The sequence below is a fragment of the Thermochaetoides thermophila genome, assembly GCF_000221225.1.
Source record: "Thermochaetoides thermophila DSM 1495 unplaced genomic scaffold scf7180000011822, whole genome shotgun sequence".
NCBI classification, from domain to species: Eukaryota; Fungi; Ascomycota; class Sordariomycetes; order Sordariales; family Chaetomiaceae; genus Thermochaetoides; species Thermochaetoides thermophila.
The window spans coordinates 3075319-3093325 of record NW_006383038.1 but is presented as its reverse complement, the minus strand read 5'-3'; the positions used below and the strand labels follow the sequence as shown (position 1 = coordinate 3093325).

The 18007-nt window shown below is 51.8% G+C and overlaps 6 protein-coding genes across 6 annotated transcripts; 3 read left to right on the top strand and 3 right to left on the bottom strand.

The window, feature by feature from the left end:
* Positions 1-1240: 1240 nt before the first annotated feature.
* Positions 1241-2746, bottom strand: CTHT_0072720 (putative ribosome assembly protein; the record flags this gene model as incomplete). The annotated part of the gene is made up of 1 exon (XM_006697467.1): positions 1241-2746. One exon carries the CDS (start codon positions 2744-2746, stop codon positions 1241-1243), a length of 1506 nt encoding a protein of 501 aa, XP_006697530.1.
* A 532-nt stretch (positions 2747-3278) lies between these two features.
* Positions 3279-4643, top strand: CTHT_0072710 (uncharacterized protein; the record flags this gene model as incomplete). Its single annotated transcript, XM_006697466.1, has 1 exon — positions 3279-4643. One exon carries the CDS (start codon positions 3279-3281, stop codon positions 4641-4643), a length of 1365 nt encoding a protein of 454 aa, XP_006697529.1.
* A 54-nt stretch (positions 4644-4697) lies between these two features.
* Positions 4698-6383, bottom strand: CTHT_0072700 (uncharacterized protein; the record flags this gene model as incomplete). Its single annotated transcript, XM_006697465.1, has 5 exons — positions 4698-4824; positions 4876-5031; positions 5090-5466; positions 5557-5760; positions 5811-6383. 5 exons carry the CDS (start codon positions 6381-6383, stop codon positions 4698-4700), a joined length of 1437 nt encoding a protein of 478 aa, XP_006697528.1.
* Positions 6384-9226: 2843 nt separating this feature from the next.
* CTHT_0072690 (uncharacterized protein) lies at positions 9227-9592 on the top strand (the record flags this gene model as incomplete). The annotated part of the gene is made up of 1 exon (XM_006697464.1): positions 9227-9592. One exon carries the CDS (start codon positions 9227-9229, stop codon positions 9590-9592), a length of 366 nt encoding a protein of 121 aa, XP_006697527.1.
* A 3388-nt stretch (positions 9593-12980) lies between these two features.
* On the bottom strand, positions 12981-15561 carry CTHT_0072680 (uncharacterized protein; the record flags this gene model as incomplete). Its single annotated transcript, XM_006697463.1, has 5 exons — positions 12981-13266; positions 13383-13559; positions 13725-14152; positions 14874-15014; positions 15196-15561. 5 exons carry the CDS (start codon positions 15559-15561, stop codon positions 12981-12983), a joined length of 1398 nt encoding a protein of 465 aa, XP_006697526.1.
* A 1338-nt stretch (positions 15562-16899) lies between these two features.
* Positions 16900-17563, top strand: CTHT_0072670 (uncharacterized protein; the record flags this gene model as incomplete). Its single annotated transcript, XM_006697462.1, has 2 exons — positions 16900-17280; positions 17378-17563. 2 exons carry the CDS (start codon positions 16900-16902, stop codon positions 17561-17563), a joined length of 567 nt encoding a protein of 188 aa, XP_006697525.1.
* Between the last annotated feature and the right edge of the window lie 444 nt (positions 17564-18007).

The following is an 18007-nucleotide window of genomic DNA, read 5'->3' as shown; positions in this document are numbered from 1 at the left end:
TGCGAAGATGATTTATCCCTGACGGTTGAGCCCATACCCGCTACGAGCGAACAACCTCTCGATTTGAGAGGAGTGCTGCTGCGGTTATTGCAACGGCAAAGAACTGCATGTACCAGAGCCCCAACTGGGCCAGACGACCTAGGCGATGAGGGCACATCGCATCCCTGAATCCGTAACCATCGACACATCCAAGGATATGGAAGACAATTCTGCGAGAATGGGCGAATGGATGCTTCTGTGTTCTGTCACTCCAATTTAGATGAATCTGGGTGCGAGATGTATCTTCAGCTTCTCAAGACTCGACTGTCAGTACTTTGCTTAGAGTCTCCGGAGGCTACTCTGAAACTAGCAAGCAGGCTGAGGCGATGAGGTGATTTTGAGGTGAATGAGCCAGAATGAAGTTGAACATCGGGCCAAGGCTGACAGTTCCCAAGTCGGCTGGATGTGCGACCAGTATGGACGAGGGGGAGTGAGATTTGAAATCCAAGCAAGCGTGCATACGAAAGCCCTGACGGAATCGTGGTGATTTAAAAGAAACTCGTACTCTGAGGGAGAGCTGAAATGGGCCTCTCCGTGATAGGAGAGCCTAGAAGATTATTCTCGAGAGTTCGTGGGGTTTAGCGTGCCTTGTGTTCGGCTCGCTTCAACCCACTTTGCCACGCCGAAAACGTGGATTTCTCAGCGATCAGCGGTCGGCGGCGGTAAGCCCGCTCGTTTGCTAGCTTCCAACCTCTTCTGCAAGTCTTCCAACGTCACATGGGTTCGGATCCGGTGCGTCTTCGATCACCTTAAACGGTGACACTCACGAGGTGACAGCATTGCGCACGCGTGCCGTGAATCCATCTTCAGCCGCATGACTTCTTCACCCGCCGCACGAGCCGCCGAAGCCCGAGAAGGAGACCAAGGGACTAATCGATTGCTCCTGCCACTTCGTATCAAGAGGAGTCCACAGCTGGCAAAGCGGGGACCGCCGTTGTTACCGCAGTGAGAGGGAAATGCTGGCGTTACTACGACGCCATCGACCACCTGGTGTTCAATGGGTCAGTGAGAGGGGGGCATTGGTGGAGGAAAGTTGGGTGAATGAATGGAAAGAGGCGATAGAGATGAGGATTAGTGCGGTGACGTAAGTACTGGAGTGTTTGGTAGCCTCTGTGCAGTAGGGAGGAACATATGAACATGGATCATGATTCACACCACAACCACTTGACAATTACACCACTTAAACAAAATTTTTACTAGTCTATACGCTAATCGTTCTAAACACGCTAAACTCCTCTCCAGTGGCAACCAACACACCCGGTATTTGCGGATGCCAGTGCACCTCTTTGGCTAGATTCTGGTAGTGCACGAACAGAAGCTGTGGCGGTACGTCTTGCACACCGCCTGTGTCTTTGCTCTCCTCGTCGTCTAACTCGACCGACAAATCCCACAGTGTGACGGTGTTGTCGCCAGCCGACACGGCCACGATACTGTCATCTGTCGGGTGCCACTCCACACTGGTGATCTGCTCCTTGTGGAAGTTGAAGCTTGCAATGGGTGTTGGCTTGCCGACTGAGGAAGCAGCGCCGGCAGCGCCGGCAGCGCCAGGCTTCCATTGTCTAAGATCCCACACCGACCACACCCCAGCATCGTCGCCAGATGCCAGCAAATGCGTGGTCAACCGCGACCATGACATGACGTTTACATCGACGTCGCTAATTTTCATAGTAATGGCCGGCTTGCGCGCCTTACTGCGGATGTCCCAAACTCTCACAGTACCGTCGGTAGACGCAGACGCAAAGACAGATGCCTCTGAGGGACTCCACTGAATCTCCTCGACACTGCCCTGATGCCCGACGAAAGGGCGTGTATCGGTAACGAAACCACCGCCGTCGGTACGGGTGGTCATGTAGATTATGCCCTCACAATCGCCAGTCAGCAGTTTGCCAGCTGGATGCAAAGGTGACCAATCGATGCCGTAGCCCTCGACCTTATGCGCCCGGATTGTGCACACAGGCTTGTTCTGTTGTGGGGTGATGACAGTGCCAGGGGTATCGAACGAAGTAAGATGGGGGGTGATATCGTGGATGAGGACGTTAGAAGACTCGGTCATGGTTGCGACCAGTGTGATGGGGGGCTTGGATGAATCTTGCGAGGGGGTCTGGTGGGCGCGTATTCGGTTAGTTGTGGAGGTTAGAGGGATGCTCTTGTGTTCCAGGATTGGGTCATCGTCCTCGTCGTCGTCATCGCTGGATTCAGTATCGCTGTCGCTGTCATCGCCGCCGCCCTGCATCTTGCTGAGGCCACTGAACTTCATGACCATGATGGAGTTGTCATTGGCGCGCGCACTATCGGCCTGCGTACCGGCGACTGTGTACATAGTAACAGGATAAACGGAGCGGTTATCGCCCAAGCCATCGCGAATGATGTCGAACGAGAGACACGGCCAGGGCGTGCTAAGGTGGTGCAGCATGCGGTAGGTACTCGCATCAGGAACAAGGGTCTGGCCGGGTTCTAGCTTTGTCCTGCCGACAATGAAGGTTTCAGGAGCAGCGGAATCTACTTCCATCTCCTCGGCTTCCCGCTCAGTGTCCGGCCTGCCGTCGACGCCGGCCTCGATAATTTCCTCCTCGCTGAACTCATCCTCGAACTCATCCTCGAACTCGCCCATGTCGTTGTCCTTGTCGTCAACGTCCATGGCGTCGGGGCGCTCCCCCCCCTTGAGTGGGCCGGCGGCCTTCTCGTCTTCTGCTTGACGCTTCGGCATTGTTCTTCGTGTCGCAATGCTCAATGGCTTCACTTCAATGGTGCGAGTTCGATGGCTCGATGGTGGACAAAATTTTTATGGATTGACTTTTTGGGTGGGGCTTATCACCCCGCATATTATCATATCTTATCTTTGCTTTCTGTAAGTACCCTTGGCACCCAGGTACCCTGGGGCCATGACGCGCGACCTCAACAATCCAGAGATTTTGTTTAAAGTTACTTGAGCAATTGGAGAAGACATCCGAGTTAGCCATTCTCCACATAGTCTGTTTCAATGGAGAAGATACTAGGTTATAGGCTAATCTGATAATAAGATCAGTCATTGATGCCCCATCGCAGCTTCGGAGGGATCGTTCCGTCGTCAGATTGGCCACGATGCGACATGGCATCCATGCCACGGCAGAAATCATGCACTCTCAACTCCTTCAGCTTCCCAAGCATCGATGACAAAGTCCGCTAAGTTGATGACACACTCCTGGTCGAGGGTTTGACGATCGTGTTAGCGAGCTGGCAAACCCTCCGAGACCATCATCATGGTTCTCGTCGGCGTCTCGGGCTTCGGCCGCCCACGCATTCTCATCCTCGTACTCCTCGCCCTTCTCATCCTAATCTGGTCTCCGCGCTTATCCAAACCCCGATTGCTCTGCTTCCACCCAGGCTGCTACTACAACGACCCTCACCTTCTTAGTCCACCCAAGCAAACGGTCGACCTCTCCAAAGCCGACGCACCCTTCATCCCATGGCCCCTGGCACGCGTCTGCGCTGAAGCCAACCACTGGACCCCCGGCGTCGTCTTCATCTGTGACAACAACTCGGGGGGCATCGGCAACATCCGTAATTACATCTTGACCTGCATCCGGTACGCGATCGAAGCCGGCGCAACTGCTATTGTGCTACCGCAAATCCGCACCCGTTCAGCGGAAGATCTCTCCAACATCATGCTGCCCCATGAGCCATTTACCTACTTCTTCGACGAAGCGCACTTCCGCCGGAGTTTCGCGATCGCATGCCCCCAAATCACAATCTACAACTCGACTTCTGACATTCCCCACGCCCCGGTGCCCTTCAAGCCGGAACAAATCACCCCTCACAACTTCGGCAAGCGTGGCGGGTGCGACAAGCGCGAGCTGAACAAACACACGGACCGGTTTGGCGTCCAGTTCGCCGCCCATATTGAGAACACAACCCAGGAGTTTCACCTTCCTCCCCCTAGTCCCGAACACCCACGTATCATCCGCTTCACATGGGGCGTGCAATTCGACTGGCCTGTGTTCAGAGATGGGCCGGAGTTTGTAGCCACTTTTGGGGGGCTGCTCCGCTTCAGGCAAGATATCCTCGACCTGGGCTACCGCACGGCATCCTATATGCGACAGTTTGCCTCCTCCCAGGATGGTGCCTCAACCTCTAAGTACATTGGCATCCATCTCCGCACCGAAAGTGACGCGCTTCCCCGCTGGCCCAAGTATGATGACCAGGCAACAGCTTACCTCGAGCGCGCAGGAGCCATGTCCTTTAAAGCGGCCTACCTTGCCACAGGGAACCGAACCGAGGCTAAGAGATTGGCAGACGCAGCGGAAAAGGAGCACGGCATGGCAGTCATCACGAAGCACGAACTTCTTCAACACCATCCGGAGGACTTGACCAAGTTAGAGGCCCTGACCTGGGACCAGCAAGCCCTGATCGACTTTATCGTGCTTCTAGAGAGCGACTACTTCCTCGGGGTGAGCCCCAGTTCTTTTAGCATGAATGTTGCCCTCAAAAGGCATCTTAAAACAGAAGGCTTATACACGCGGCCATGGAAGATTGGCGGTGATGGGGATGGGCACAGCTGGCTAGTGGGCAAGTACGAGCACTATTGGGATGATTGGCTATTTATGTTTGACTCAATGTGGCCATAAAGTCCAAGCAAGCTCAACTACGTCATGATCATCATTATCATGATGATTGACCTCTCAGAGCTCCTCCTTCCTAGTCTTCTCGGGTTTCTCTCTGCGGATAATCGGGGAGAAAAAGCGGAAGTGGTTCTCGGGGTCGTACGTTTCCTTGATCCTGCGCAGCTTCTTGAGACGCCATTGTTCTCTGGTTTAAATCAGCATGAAAACTTTTGCAGGTTCAGGGGACTGCGCGTACCCGTAAAGCGTCTCCAGGCTCTCATCCACAGCCGCGTAATTGATATACGACCGCGGCCTGAATTTGCTCCAGGAAGCCTGCTTCAGCTTGATACCCCATTTCTCTCCAAGTTCGTCCAGCGTCTTGTTGCCATTAACCCAGAGCAGGATAGGCGCCCTAAGGCTTTCAGTCAGCTCATCTTCGAGCCCATTGGCGATGGCAGAGAAAGACCTACAGCAGAAAATCTTGCTTTCTGTGCGGATATGCAGTGCTCTCCTCCGGCACGGCCTGCATCGCCTGCACGGAATACCCTTCCAGCATCATGTACGACCCAGCCAGCCCCGGCACTGTCGTTACCATCTCATTGAACAGTTCCCACACGTTGCGAATGGCAGGCACATCGTAGTAGTCCACGTCAGCTGCGTGCAGCACCGCTGTGCTCTTTTCTGGGCAGAGGGGACCCTCCAGGTGCGTGCCTATGAAGGTCATTAGCCCGGGGTAGTCGGTGACGTTGGAGAATGTAGCGATGGGCGTGAAGTCGGCTAGGGGCTTCGTATAGGCCACGAAATCGGACTGCGGGCCGTTGTACATGAATTGAAAGGCGATTATTGGCTGCGATTGTCAGTATCCTTCTCTGCTTGAGAACAGGGTGCTCACCGTTGTCTTGTCAATCTTCTCATCTACAAACCACATTGACCACACCACCATCTCCTTCGGCTGCTTCTTTCTTAGCTCCTCGGCTACCTTGTATAGCTCTTCGACATGCTCCACACTTCCCGTAAACACAAATGCCTGCACAGCCCATGTCTTCTTTCCCTCCTCGACCTCGTGCACCTTGTACTCCATCTCGGTGATGACCCCGAAGTTATGTCCTGCGCCGCGAATCGCCCAGAACAGATCCTCATTCTCTTGCTCAGTCGCAGTAATGACTTTTCCATCCCCAAGACAACCCTTACCCGAACAATTTCATCCGCCGCCAAGCCATACTGTCCCTGTAGGAAGCCGTGCCCACCCCCCAATGCTGGTCCCACGGCCCCGGCACAGGCGCAGATACCTGTCGTGGTCTGCAATCCCTCCTTCCACAATCCATGCACGACGTCGTTAACCTTCAGTCCAACTCCAATCAATGCAGTCTTGCGACCCGGCTTGATCTCGAGCTTGTCAAACTTTTTCATCGAAATGAGAACCCCTTCCTTGAACTCCTTCAAAGAAGCGCTCGTCGCGTGCCCACCACCTTGAACCAGGAATGGGATCTCATGTTTGTTGGAGAACTTGATCGTAGCAACGACGTCTGCTTCGGTCGCGGGGGAGACGACGGCGCGTGGGAGGGCGGGATAGTTGACGTTTATGTTGAAAGACCAGCGCAAGAGGGGATTGAGAGAGGAAGCTTTGGGGAATGTTATGGAGGAGGAGGGGGAGAGCAGGAGAGAGAGGGAAGCGAAGTCAATGGTTTTTGGGGTATGGTCGCCTTTATGGGCGATGACTGTTATAGGGGTGAGGAGGTCTAGGAGTGTGTGTATAAGCTTCATCTTGGTGGTTAAATGACTGAATGGGTTTGTCGCTGCAGTCGTGATGCTTGTAAGTCGATGGTCGAGGTGATCAATTGCCCGATGGCAAACCCTCTAATCCAAGGCGCTTGTCGATTTTAACTGGAAGACCTCTGTTTCTGGCACAAATCGACCCCAAAGTTAGGGAAATCCACCGGGTTATATATCATTCCGCAGGTAGCCATAGCCTCCTTCCCAACTGTACACTTTCAGGCCGGACATCTTGTTTCTCACAATTGGCGCAGTCAGTCTCATCCAGAAACTTCACTTGGCCTCAGCTCGTCTTTTCCCTTCACGTCCCAGCCGTACACATCGTGGCGTCTCACGCAATGGGAAGCGACTGGCATCGTTCGTTTCTTATGCACTGCTCGTAATACCGTCGCGCCGAGGACAACATAGCTGTCATCGAGTGGTTTGGTCCAAACATTTGGACGGCTGTCTTACACAACACGCGGCAGCCTGTCTGTCAGCTTACCAGCGCATTTGGGGGTGGAGAATATTTGAGAGTAGTGGGAACATTGGAGCGTTTAATTCCAAATACATGGAGATCTCAGCTCGAGGGTTATGCTGATGTAAGGCGGGCATTTTTCCTTTGATGCAGGGCTGAGCCCGGACTTCAAAGATGAAAAAAGCAACGAGAAACCCTTTATCCTCTCCCATCCGACTCTAAAATCGCAAGTTGTGGCACGTCGTGTTATTTTCTCACCAAATCACATCCAGCTTGCCCTTGCGAAGCAGCGAATCGCTGAAGGCTGAGTAAAGACGTGTGTGGAGCCTTGAGGGACACAGCAGAGACAGTGTTGGCAATTTTGTCGAGCCTTTTTCGATGTCTTCAATATGGTGATACCAGAGAGGGGAAATCTTGCCTGGGTGGTTGAACTTACCCTCCTCGTCCACCGACAGAGCTTGCAATTCGTGACTATCCGCTCACAGAGAAACCTCGGTTGTTCTGCTGCTGGATGCCGTGAGACCACATAATCAACGGCAGCGGCATCAGCATTTCGAATTCTCGATATCATGATGTCGGCTCTGAACCTCCTTCTCGTATCGACTCTCCATCTGCCATCATCCAGTCCGGTATGAAGACCGTACACGCCGCTCCAGAACAGCATTCCTTCCCTGCGCGGTCGGCTAGCAGGCTATTGATTATCTCTCTGATTCCTGTCTCACCCTCTCGGTCCATCGAGCTACGAGTGGGGTGACGCCGGGCCAAAAGCTCGGAAGCTGGGCACAGCTCGGCCCTTTCAAGGCCGAATACCCCACTCCCATCCGACTGCGGGCCGGGGATGCCCCACTATGTAGTGTGTGGATCGGATGGACTCGTCCGACACAGGACAGATTAAGCTTGAAACACTTGTGTCTCTCTGTTAGAGGATTTGTTGACGATCGAATGGCTGATGGACAATAACGAAGTTCAAAGGACTCGAAACCAACATTCAGCATGGTCGCAATATCTGATTCCATAACTCCTCCAAATTCGACTTCCCTGAGTCAAAGACTACGATTGAACAGTTTTCAAGAGGTTTTATTAACTTTCTTTGTGATTGTTTTCCATTTCAAACGCTTGTACGACTGATATTTCGTCTATCTCACTCTCAGACTACCTACGCACTCTACGTAGCATGGGTGACGCCATTTCCTCCAGTTTTATTTGAGATGATACGGTAATCAACATCTCAGGTGTTATATTCCAATGGTGATGCATCTCCAATGATCCAGATTGGACCGGATATTGGAACTGAATCCACAGCCAGGACAAAGATTGTTGGCCTTGAGCGGTTCAAGATCTCCAGAATAGAGGTCGCCGAAAAATTCTCGTTGGTTTCGGGACTCATGTGCAATAGGCGCGCATATTTTTTTCTTCAAGCACTATTCTATAGAACTTGCTCGAATTTGGTGAATCAACGCGCGGAGTTGTGAGTAATTGGCGGTCTATTCTGCCAGTGAATATAATCCGGCACACTTTTAACCATCGAGCCGTCTGGAGAACACGGAACACTAATTCCCCAGATTCCGGATCTCTGTCATCACAGATGAACTACGCAGTGTAAAGAATGCAGCGAATACGGTTTTACAGGCTTTTGGACGCCTCATACTTCCCGCACTGTGTATGGCCTCAGGCTGGCAGAGACAGAACTGGACAACTTGCCACCGATCTATGATGTCTCCTATTAGATGACATCAGTTACAGTAATTGAGCATTGAGAATTGATGTTTTAATGGAAATGGATATATAGGGCTTCAATGGAAGTCAACAGCATCAGGTCCCCTTTCATGTAAGCCTCCTGAACACTGCATCAATACCAACTGCATCGTCGACCACAAGTATTTGCGCCTATCACGTCTTGAGTTATAGTAACGATCTCACAAACTCTAATACTACCAAACAGCACTGCCGATCTCTTAGCCGCCTTGGCCTCAAGATCCGTCTTGTCCCTGAGTAAAGCTTGACTTTTCCCGCAAAAGATCATCCAACAGATTGCGCTCGACAACATCCGCTCTTATCCCGATGCAAGCTTGTGTCTACATCATAGAGAGCAGAATGAATCAGTTGAAAGAGAACAGCCATTTCTTCCATATTAACGAACATGTCATCATTGCGAGGAAGGGATGTTGTTGACAGCGCCGAAGATGTCGCGATGCTGATAGGAACAGAGGATCAGGCCCTCAAGTCAGGTCTATATATAAGCCTGGCCATCTCATCTTCCACTGACGCTATTTCAACTTAGTATGGTAGCCAAAGGCTCAAGTCCTCAAGTTCTCCATCCAAAAATAACCAACAACCACTCAGTTAAATCTCCGCTCCACCTAGACCACCCTCCAAAATGCAAACCACCACCCTTCTGCTCACTACGCTCTTCGCGCTTCCCTACGTCACTGCCCTCGCGGTTCCCGTTGCCAATACTGGCGCTCAACTCGGAATCCGCGCTGCCGAGCCCAAGGCTCTCCCCGTGCCCGACACTAACCCCGTCACCATCGTTGATGTCGACGCTGACACAGACGCCGATACCGACGGTAAGAAGGATAAGCCCAAGCCTAAGTTGTCTCCCAAGAAGGGCAAAGGCAGAGGAAAGGGCAAGCTTCCTCCTAAAGGGAAGGGGAAGAAGACTCTTACTCCGCCTCTGCCGAAGAGGGGGAAAGATGAGAAACTGGAGAATGTGGAGTTAACTAGGGCTGAGCATGCTGAGTGAACACAATAGGTCGGATTAGAAGATGTGGCGGAAGCAAAGGGCAAAAAGTTAAAATGGAATTTCGGGGATATTCTCTTCTTATATGCTTGTTTTTTGTTCTTCCTGTAGCTTAATGCGATACTGTTTCGGGCCCACAAAATTTCTCCTAGAAGTGTCCTGTGATCTTGGTTGGTTGGCATATGGATGCTGGAAAGCCCACACATGGTTGTCTTCATGTTAGTGGCCTGTCAGTGTGTCTTGAGGACCTTTTCTTCATTTGTAACAAGAATCCTTATGAACCCGTTTGTCTCCATTTCATTGTTTTCTTGGGTGGATGATTAGTCAACAGGGACAATAGAGTCCTCTGTAGGATTAAGACTTCCAGCTTATGCAAACAGAGAGCATGTCATTCGATCTTCAAGCCCGTTGTGGTTCTCACTATTTTCAAGAGTAGGGTGTTAGTAAGGCTTGTTGCATGCAATGGGACTCTCTGTGCTCGTTTTGGGCTGTTTTCCGACCAATGGCATTGTAGTACAATACTACATGACGATATTTAACAAGGAATGGAGGAGCATGGAGAAATTCGCCTCTCTCACTAGATAAGGCTCGACTAGAATACGAGAGCATCTCCCTTCATCTCCATGTCCAAACATGAATAAAGCGCTTGTGGTAGCCACAAGTCAATGGTGATTGTCGCATCAACTTTTCATGATGAGCACATAGGATTATATGGAGTGTGCATTTGAAAGTGGTAACAAAGCTAATACTACCGTTGAGGGAAGAGTAGACTTCTCCTTTCTCTTCAAGTGCATATCATTATATAGCTTTATTTGTCAATACAGTATCTGGTTCAGTCCGAACAAGTCAAAGCAGATCTCTGTCAATCTTTTAGTTCACTTATCAGTTAAGATTGCAGTCACGGATGGCTCCCTTTAAGGTTGCGGTTTTACAAAACCGACTCCATATTGTTTCAACTGTTCCTCTTCATAATCAAATCATAGATTGAAGTGGATAGAGATGTGTACCTTTTCATCTTAGTCTAAGACCATTTCAAAACATCTGAGTCATTGTGAATGATTTTGTCTCTATTATGCTGCCTTGCTATACTGAGCATACCTTTGAGCGAACACTTCCAATGGCATGTAAGTAGAATCATGTTCCAAACATGTAAGGCGAGCCAAGCCTTTCCCAACCGCTAGTTCCTGCCTATAGATGACCACATGTAGTTCTCTATGGATTTGAAGTTACAGTTCATTCAACAACCAAGCCGTCTTGAGCCAAAGACAACTCTGAAATCTGGAATGGCAATCACCACCAAAATCCCTAGTGTGGTGAATTGAAATGAATTGCATTTTCGACCTGTATCACCCATAAGGTGCTCGGTCGTGCCCACGAGGCCGGCGAGCAAAAGGTACATATACACTGCCTGGTTTAACCTATGTTTGTGGGGGAAAACCCAAGAGGGGAAACCGGTGTGCATCCGTGGGATAAAGGGGTGGTGTTAGAAAAGGGAAGGATGTAGGGGAAAGGGGGAAAAAAGTGGGTTAGGAGGGAGAGCGTGAGGTATGTAGATGTCCAAACTAGATTGGACTCTATCTTCGACCGGTTCCACCCTTGAGGATGCTAGGTCACGGCGACGTTGAGCAGTAGCTTCTCAAACTAGGCTGCATACACGTAACACCGGAGAAAGCCCGTTCTGGGGCAAAACCGGCGTGAGCCAGAAGGGAATAGGGAGGAGGTTGTGTACCTTTGGTTAGGTAGGGGGTCACTTGCATGGCCCTAGGGATGTGGACCTTCAACTCTGACACCGACTCCGACGAATCGGTGTCAGGGCCGCCGTTCCTGTAGAGTCGGGATCGGCTGCGTGGGAGGGAACGGGGGGTCGTCAAGTTGGGATGCGGCGCCCCGTGGCGGCATCCCGAGTTTGGCCCCAGAGCTCAATCTGGGAGGCCCTAGACCTGAATAGTTGGAAGGGGGACCAGAAAGCTCTCGGGTCCAGACTGCCGGCGAGCGGGTTGTTGAAGGTGGTGAGGGGGCAGGAGAAGAAATGGCTTCTAAACACTATCCCGCCACAAGGTCACTCCTTTATTGCCTCCCTCGTGGGTGGGAGGGGTTGAATCGCACATGGTACTCAAGATCTCCATGGCCAGAGGCCTCTGCTAATCAGCGGGAGAGACATTGTCTGGATAACCTCTCGAGAAAGGCCTAGCTCTATGCCTGGTGTAAGCGGGACAAGCCGCGGTAAGGAGATCTGGCAAGCCTAATCTGTAGAGGGTGATTGGCTGGCAACATCTCGACACAGTTTTGTTAGCCGCAAGCGACCACGGTGTGGTCAACGTTGACCTACCTCGGTCAGCCCGGGCTCCACTGAGGTCAGGTGCACACATGACCTTATATAAGAGCCATGCTAATCCATCTTCACGCGTGTGTAGTTTAGAAGGTAGAGCGTTGTTATTCTGCGGCAACCATTGTGCTTGACAGATTCCCTCAGGACCGCGTGTCCTGCAGGGCAACGCCCAAGTAAATATTCCCATCCACATTCACCATTTTCTTTTACATCTAACACAGTTTCTCCACCATGTCCGCTCCATGTCAAGCAGGTGCTCGGGATACAGACCCGCTAGCCACCAGAACCACGTAGTCGGTATCGTCCTCCACGCCAGGAATATCACCATCAGTGCCGCATTTGCGACTTTGTGAGGGACGGCCAGACCGTCGTAAGCCTGGCTGAGACTAGGAGGCCGTTAGCCCCAGCCCTGTTTGAGACCGTGTCGAGTTTAACCCTGCCACATAAGAGAGAGGGCGCGATAACCGCATTGAAAATGCTAAGGCCAGCAGATGGGGGAAGCCCCGGACTTCGTGTTGGATAGGCATTTGACCAGACCCATCGCCGGGGCCGTCACCGACTCTGGCAGCAGCTCGAGTTGCAGGGTTGAGCCTGGAGTCTAGTGAGACACCTAATTACTTGATAGACTTGCTAGGAGAGAAGGACGTCCCTGCTACTTACTCGAGATCCTAGCGGGATCTATTTTATTTCGCTTTGCTCTAGCCCAGTAAGGAGGGATGTAGAGGACCTCCGTCTTGTTTGGTCAACCCTAAGGCCGAGCCCCCGGCCTAAAGTACATAGTTGACTGACCCTGGGGCAGGCGTGATGGCCAGTTGTACGGGGTGTTTGCCCCATGATAATTGCGCGTGGTCGTCCATACATAAATGAGGACCCTTATTGTGAGAGGGTTATAATTGGTAGGGAGTACAGGACGAACACAATCGGGAACCATGGAGACCCTTGCGGGAGATCTGTGTCCGACCGAAAGGTAGATTGCACACATTGAAAGGAGAAACTGGGGTCCTGGTAGAAGTCGGCTGCCGCCTGACATAGCCAACGAGGCCAGCCCTGGTCTGCCAACACCTAAATGAGAATCGGTAGTTGGACGGAAGGGTAAGCCGAGTCTATATCCAACGTGGCTAGGAGCCAATGGTAGCCTTGTCTCGACATGGGCCCCGCGTCATGTACCAGCGCTTGGACGAGATCTAGAGCGAATCTGGACGGGACAGCCCCAGAGACGCTCGAGGGGAGCAGCCCCGAGCACAGAGCTGCTGCCGTCATGCGCCGAACCAGGAACCTCTCTACGCCCTTGCAAAATGTTGGCAGGAGCATAATCGGCTGCCAGCCCTTGTATGACCGGAGTCCCTTCCTGGCTTCGAGAGAGTGACCACCGTGGCATGCTGGGAAGCCTTGGGAAAGACCCCGAATGTCATGCAGCCCTCAGCGAGGGCCCGGGCCGCCTGACGCACGTCGTCCCAAGCATACCTCAGGAACGCCAGCGGGACCCCGTCCGGGCCTGGGGTGTTAGAAGTGGCACCCAGGAACGCATCCTTGAGTTCGTCACTAGGGAGTACAGCATGCGTGGCTGCCCACCCAGGGGGGGAGGAGGGGCCCAAACCAAGTGGGGCGCGGGCCCTCTTGCGCGCCAGTCGGGAGGAAGGCCTGAGTGGCAAGGTAGGCCGCCACTTGTTCCCGGTCTGAGATCACACTCCCATCGACGTCCATCACCGTCGCCCGGTCGTCCGTGGAGCCTGAGCGCCATCTTAGTATCCTACCCTGCTCCGTTGGGGATGAGGCCGCGGCGACTTTTTCTCTGTAGAAGTTTACCTTGGCCTCCTTACAAAGCTTGCGGTAGACGATGGGTCCATCTCTCTGGCCGTAACCAGTACTCCTGACCACCAGGGGGCGCTCTTGGTATACTTGTCAGAGCGGATGGAGAAACGGCCTGCAACCCCAGAGAGCACGTCAAAGAGCGCCCAGGAGAAATGTTCGAGCTCCTCCTTGTTGGCAATGTAGGCTGGTGCCGGTGGGAGGATGAAGCGTAGCAGCTGAGCGGCCTCCTCGAAGCGGGACTTGACAAGCTCTTGGGCGGAGGTAGGCGGCTCGGGGACCGGCTCAGCGCTTGGTGGTCTGAGGCCCAGTGAGCGAACTCTGCGAAGGCTCTGGCCGGGCCGAACGCGAGATCGCTGACTCCGCCGCGGTGCGTTGGCCCAGCGGGGTTGAGAATGAAGAGACCTCTGGCCGCTATCTAAGCCCTGACCATGTCCCCTTTAGGGTTTGGGCAAGCGCGGGGGGTCCCAGTCGGGTTGGTAGGTGTTAAAGTCCTCCACACTATAATAGCTCGAGGGTCAATTTAAAAGGATCGTAAGCTGCGCCACGTATTGATATAGTAGTGTCAAAATTGGGATGCATGTATACGTTGATAGTAGTGAGTCCGTTCAGCGAGATTGAGCCTGGGCCGTGCTCAGGGCGGTTGGGGCTGAAGCCGAGAGCCAACGGTCAATGTAGATCGCGGCTCTGGTTACCCAATCATCGATATCATAGAGAGTGAAGCTAGGATGGCGTCTCACCCTGCTGAAAAGGATCGCAGGCTCCTGAACAGAGATAACTTGATAACGGTGCCTAACCTGCCTTTGTAGCACACCGTCAATGTTGGCCAGGAACCTCTGGACACCCGCTGATATGATCTTACAAGCCCGACTCTTCGTCTGATTCAACCCTTGTTCTTACGACTATGCAGTTACATTGCGCTTCAGGAGAACCGATGGATCCGAATTGAAGATCCTGAACGTGGTGAGTTTCCTTGGGAAGACCACCAGGTAGGCTCTAGGTGTGCCCTTAAATGCATGAATGTTGAAATCCTTCTCTCTGGTGACTACCGCGACTTCGTCCACCCATCAAAGTGTCTGTATATCTGCGGCTGCAGTCGTGTGCCTGGATATATTCGGAGCTTTTTTAACCAGGCATGAAGGTCACCATCTTGAGGTTGATTCGATAGTTGAGTTCTTTGGGCTTATCGGCCAGTTGTCTCTGGAGTTTGGGGCGAGGAACTTCAATAGCAAAGCCCGAGTCCACCGGGTAGACTTTAACAATGTTGCAGCATGGGAAATTAAACTTCTAGACAAGGAGAGTGACGATACCAGCCAGCATGGCTCTCTGCCAGTCTGGGTGGCCCCTATCCACCCTTAGGAAGACACGGCGGCTGGTTCTCTCCGCCGGGGGGGGGGGGCACGGCAGAGGGTAAGATTGCCGATTGTGAGGGCCCGATTGTTTGAGTGGTTGCCCCTCCTGCAGCTACTGCCTGAGCATAGGAGCGTGTTGCCCTCTGGTTGGTCAAAGAGGTTTGATCGGGTGTCTCGGTCATTAACGATGAGGTTTGGTTAATTTCGATAGGATTCTGTGGGATTCCAGATGGCTTTGCTGGAGAAGGATGGAAGGAGGCAGGCGCCCCTTGGGCCAGAGTTTTCTGGATGTGGGAGTGGTAAAGCTTCGTGATGATAGGCTTTCCGACCTCCTTGTTTAGGCCCTCTTCAAGGTTCTTGTCAACATCCTCGACGGCTTGCAGGAGCTCCTCGGTGACAGAGATAATTGCGTTGAGCTCCTTCACGTTCTCCTCACGGGCATTCTTGAGGACGGTTAGGATGTTCGCGCTCGAGGGGGCCATCTCGGAGAGGTTCGTGGTAGGGTTTAGCGTTGTGTGTCGAGACGCTCAGGGTAACCACTCCTGATTGGTTTATCCCAGTCGTCTCCTCTTATTGGCTGGACCCAAGAACCAGAGGAATTGGATTGGGATTGAATTATAATCTCGACCGGCTTCACCCAGAAGGGCGTTGGGTTGTGCTCACGGCAAAGAATCAGAGCAAGTAAAAAAGGGAAAGGTTGCACAAAATCGGAAATCTCGTGTTTAAGTGGGATGCTGAAATTAGACTATTGAACCTAGGTTGTCCCTTTTCAAAAATATGAAAGAACAGAGGTTGACGGCGAATGAAAAGCAGGCTGCTGGCCGATACGTCTTCAGGCGAGAACGGAAACCTTTACAATTATTCAAGTCAATGAGTGCACTATATAGAAAATAGTTCTTTTTACTTTCCTAGATTTGAATCATTTATGTAGGCAGGAATGTGGAGGGGTAGACGATAAGCTGCAAAGATATAGTAAGGAACTGCAGTAAACTGTTCTATTGCGTCAACGACTCACAAAAGGAAAGAAAGGAAATATCAGAAAGTTTACGCCGCTATATGCCAACCAGATAACAGTTTAGTTAAAACTCGTAGTCTATCCATTGATTGAGCCCTGACTGTACATGTGAGATGAGTCCAAAAAACCTCGTAGTAATGGTGTGTACAGTTATTGTTAAATAGCTTCATCAAACGCTATGTGTGCTCAAGTGACATTCCTTGGAACTTTACTTTTCTCCTTGCAGGTAATCTTATTTTACCTGCAAAAGGGTCCCATGGATGTTCAACAGCAGAAAGCTTACAAAGCAGTAGACTCCCCATGACACATCCCTACCAAAGAACCAACAGACAAATAACCGTGGTACTTTGGTCCAGTACCGCACTTGACAAATCGGATGCGGGCTGGTTAATAAACTTTGTATTTAACCGGCTTCACACCTCGCCCCTCACGAATCACGAGTCTTCTTAAGCTATACCAAGTTCAAGACAGGTTCAATTTGATGCTTAGAAGTTACTGAAAAGGCAGTCGAAACCATATTTCTGGAAGAGACCTAGCTGACAGATGCATTACTAAACTAAGTCGAGTCAGGTCCTCAATTGCCACGCAAGCACATGACGATGATCGCACCAAAGTCTTTGAACTTTTGATGCGAGGGAAATGATTGAAAAATGGAGACACAACGTCACTCCATGAGATATCAATTGCCTCCTTTGGCATTAAGCATCATCAACAATAGGCTCAGTACAGACTACAGCCCACCGGGCCTCACCACGGCAGTTTAACCCCGAGTCCAGCCAACACCACGAGATCTTGACAGTCCAATATGAAACTCCTCCTCTTTTCCCTCATTCTCTCCCGTTTTCTTCTCTCCCACGCATTACCTCTTCTACAAATCTCCCCCAGAACAACCTACCCGTTAAACTCCTTCTCGGGCCTAGGCCAACTCCGCACTCTCTCCACGGACCGCGTTGCGGGCAATCCCGACATAGGCTGTCTCACATCCGCCGGCGCCTGGACAACCGACGAGCGGAAATGTGGTGTGTTTCGTGCTGTGAGAAGCGATGTGCACCATATCACTATTGAGAGCATCCCTGTTCTCACTTCAATTGAGGGATCAGGGACTGGGGTGAATTTGGGAGGTATTTGTGGGATTGAGGTCGGAGTGTTTAAGTGTGGAGGTGGGGTTAAACAGGCTGTTTTTGGGGTAAGTCTTCTACTCTGTCCTGCTCTGGGCTACAATGACGCGATTGCGTGTCATCTGTGGAGTGAGAGCGCTGACATTGCGACTACTGGTGATGCAGACATGGGGCCTCGAAGGACCGATACCTGGGCGCGAGCAACTGCGATACGGACAGTACGGTGTTGTGGCTACGGATGGGATCAGTCCGCCACAGGCTTGGGAAGAGCCGTTGCAGATTCACTTCTACAGTGGTAAGGAGAAGGGGCAGTGGGCGTGGCTGGGGTGGAAGGAGCTGGGAGTGAACTGAAGGAGGGATGCTTCTGAAGGACTCGAGGCGACTCAGTGATGCGAGCTGCCGTTGTTTGCTCTGGATCCCATACAATAGTGTTATATGAATACCCTTGTTCAATTCCAAAGCATGCAGACGCAAGTTCGATACGGAGTGCCATGAAGTCAGACAATCAAGTCGAAACGCAAGACACTTTGCCTCGATGCAGGTCTCTTCCACGATTCAGAAGGCCCACAATCCCAGCAGCTCTCCAACCTCGCAACGTCCTAGTTATCATCTAAAAATAAGACGATATTTGCCAGACCTGATTCGGCATTAAATATCATCCAAACAGGTAGAAGAGCAAAACTCATGTGGGAGTCGTTGACTAATTACAAAACTTGGTTTTCTGGTATGGATTCCTGTGGGAGCTGGAGCTTACCCCGCTGCGGGACTGGCAACCAGCTCGCAGCTGCACCTTGA